General features: G+C 40.7%; 1 protein-coding gene across 3 annotated transcripts in view; it reads right to left on the minus strand.

Annotated features, from left to right (window-relative positions):
* MPHOSPH9 (M-phase phosphoprotein 9) overlaps positions 1-3,452 on the minus strand; it is a 50,724-nt gene that overhangs the window by 26,883 nt on the left and 20,389 nt on the right. For 2 of the 3 annotated variants that reach the window (XM_012731169.1, XM_012731167.1), the window contains exons 8-10: positions 1,277-1,399; positions 656-1,113; positions 184-339 (exon numbers count right to left, since the gene is read on the minus strand). In XM_012731169.1, coding sequence (XP_012586623.1) covers positions 184-339; positions 656-1,113; positions 1,277-1,399 — 737 coding nt within the window. The remainder of the gene's footprint in view (positions 1-183; positions 340-655; positions 1,114-1,276; positions 1,400-3,452) is intronic. The other variant, XM_012731168.1, reaches the window with a different exon arrangement.

Genomic DNA, 3,452 nt, shown 5'->3' on the forward strand with positions numbered 1-3,452 from the left:
TGAGATGGGGGAAAAAAATGTACAAAATGATGTAAAAATAAACTGTTATAATTAAAAAAGAATTTTTTTTCAAGTATAAAGCTTGTCTTCAAAGTGTCCTGGATCACAACATGCTGTACACTTTGGAGGAAAGGCCACCTCCAAAGAGAGAGACATATTTTACAGGAGAATTGCAAGGTTTACCTGTCCACAAGAATCTGATTGGCTTTCTTCCACTCTTCAACTGCAGAAATTTCTTTAGTCTCCAACTTTTGTTTCAAACTATTTATTTCTGATTCATAATAAGCACGAAGATCTGCTACGTGTCGCGCATGCTTTTCCTTGAGGTTCTGTCTAATCCTTTGGCAAGAGAGGAAAATATCATTAGGAAAATACACGTTCACACTCTGTCCCATAAGAGAAATTGAGAACACAATCATCATCAAAGCAAAAACATAGTTTTTCTTTGCACACCCACAGAAAATATATTAATACAAAAGTTGACAATAGTAAAATGAAAATATAAAGACGTCATTTTTAGGTGCTCTATCTATAGCTGTTTTTTTTATTGAAGATTTTCTACATTACTGAAGTTCAAAAAACACCATTTGCATCATTTAAATAGACATCATAGAAAAGTTATTAAAATTTACAAGCCAGTCACTGAAATACATACTTAGACATTATGACAGGATCTTCCAGGGAAGTCAATGAAACGAATTCTGGGGCACTGTTGGCTGTACCTGGAAGCTGGGACTGACCTACTGAGGCTGCAGTTACCATGACAGTGTCTCCTTCTTCCATGGTGTTGACCAAGATGTCACTACCAGTGATGGTGTACGCAGAAGGAAATGGGGAACTGGTCCTGCTTTCGTTTTGGAACCCAAGAGTTTTCCAGGAGTCCGCTGGCAAAGCTTTTGAATTTGAATATTTTGGGAATCCAGGTAACTGAGAAGTGATGTTAGTTGCTTGTGAAAATGAGTCTATATCAGAGTGGCTAGACAAGCTAGGCTCTAGAACAGAGTCTGGTGAGAAGGCTGTCCTGGCATCAAGAGCATCCCTGAAGTCTGGGGGCTCAGTTCCCGCCCCCCGCTGCTGTGGCTTCATGTGTATCATTGGGTCCAAAGTTAGTACCTGGAAGTGAGACGGACAACAGGAAGGTTCCCTTTTCAGTTCGGCTTTGGTTTGCTTGCTTTTAAGCAAATAGGCTTTAGATCTGCTGGGGCAAATAAAATTTAAGGTAAAAGTTAGAGTCACAAAATGCCTTCATTTCACTGAGCAGTTCTGCCAACTTTACCTCTGGTGGATGATTTGGGTTGGAAGAAGTGAGAGTCCTCTCAGGGAACTGCTTGTTTTCCCTTTGTTTTTTATGATAAATTTCCTTCAGGGATGGTAGCGTCATCTCATTACCAGTATTAAACTTAAAGATATGAAACAAAATTGTTTAAATGGTATCAACAATAATAAAAGTTAACTGATATTAAGATCAGCACCATAAAAAAAATTTTTAGGGCCCTCCCTGGTGGTGCAGTGGGTTAAAGCACAGCACTAAGAAGCTAAAGCCACTTTAGCATGAGTTGGATCCCCACCCACCCAGGAGGTGACCCACATGGTGCAGCAGACCTCTCCTGACCTTCCCGCTGCTCCCCTCAGCAATGCACTTCATCAACCTCATCAACCTGCCTGCTCTGCTCCCCGCTATGTCTCTGGTGAATCCTCTCACCACCCCCTGCATCTCTGGCCTGTACCCCAGTTCTGTATGAATAAATTTAAAAAATCTTTAAAAATCTATATATTTTTAAAAGGTTTTAAATACACTGACAATCTAGACTATCAAATTTATAACACAGGTTTGAGAATCAGTCGCTATTACAAGTCTCCCTCATAATGAAACTTTTTCATCTCTCCAATCAATAATTCGGGGAGCAATTTAAACCTAAGTTATTCAGCAGCCCATGAGAACTCCCAAAGGATAAAATCTTTGGTCACTCCTTACTCAGAATAAAAAACTAGGGTTGAAGTAAGAAGAGACTGTAATAAATATCTGAAGCTGAATGAGAATTTCTGGCCAGATTAACTTCACACAACTCAAGGGGACACCTGGTAGAACCTCTTGTCAGTAATGTTTAGTGTGTACATATATGTCTGCTTTTTTTCCCCAAAGATTAGGCAGACAAAAAATGTGTTAGGATGTTACCCAATGAAAATAAACCCCATTTTTAAGGAGTAAGAGAAGATCTGACCCTCATTTCTGCACCTTGAACTAAGGGCTTTGCCACCTTGGAGGGTTCCAAAGAGCTCTGAGCTCCAAAGGTTAAACCTTGGGTATAAATTATCCCAGGCGGGACCCATGCAGGGTGTGGTGCACTGTTTAACCCTGGGCCTTGCGCTAACTCTCTCAAACGAGATCACAGATGGAGACAACACATTTACTCATAGCTCTGAACTTCAGTCTCATCTCTAGGACCTACCAGAGTACCATAAATTAATATTTTTTAATAAAGCTTATAATTGTGAATAAGATAACTATACTTTCATTGTGAAGAGTAAAAGCATTAATTTGTTAAATGTAAACTCTTCAAATTTACCAGTTTCTGTAATCTTACATTTCATAGGCCAACTACCTAAAGTCCCTTCGAAGCTTTGCAGCTTTTGGCAGCCAAGGAACCCTGCTGCTGGCTGGATGGGAGGTCAGGGCTACCCCCACTTAGAGCTCAATGTAGTGCCAGGACCCTTCCTCACTGCTTTATGACCTCCTTTGTTTTCATATAAGTGAGGAAACATTCATCTCTAAAGTGGGGGTGCCTCTTGTAATCAGTAGCATCTCACAACTTCCTTCATTCAAAAGGCAGTTGTGACATAATCTTTATTGCCTGCTCATAAGCAAACATCAAAGCCATGAAAATTGGCCAAGCAGTGTCAGCAGCTTGGAAGGAAAGTCCAGAGAGAACACCACTAGCCCCAAAAACCAGTCCGGGACAACACCTCAGTCACGCTCAGTAGCAGTCCCCACCAGAGTAGTAAGAGCAGGTTACTCCTGAGTGGCTTTGTCAACAAAGCCAAGACCTTCACCCCTTTTCAAAGAAATGCCCTATTATCAAATTTTTAGTGGCCCAGAAGAAGACAGCTGTAGGAAAACACAGAGACCAATAGTGCAGAGAGAGGAAAGTTAGTCCCTGACATGAAGCTCTGACATAACTGCTTCACTCGTATATCCCTTTTATATGTGAGTTCTGTAATGACAATGTAGTCTACAGCTTACTGTGTAAGTATAAAACATAAACTCTAAGTGGTAAGGAGGCAACGTATCAGCCTAACTGATCATTTTTTTTTTCTTGGTGGAGTATGAAGCATGAAGCCTTAAAACTGACGGCATTCCAAACTAGTACAACCACTATGGAAAACTGCTTGGAGGTTCCTCAAACTGCTAAACATGGAGCTTCCCTACGACCCAGCAATCCCACTCCTAGGTA

The sequence above is a fragment of the Condylura cristata genome, unplaced genomic scaffold (genome assembly GCF_000260355.1).
Source record: "Condylura cristata isolate star-nosed mole 26May11 unplaced genomic scaffold, ConCri1.0 scaffold00029, whole genome shotgun sequence".
Taxonomy (NCBI): domain Eukaryota; kingdom Metazoa; phylum Chordata; class Mammalia; order Eulipotyphla; family Talpidae; genus Condylura; species Condylura cristata.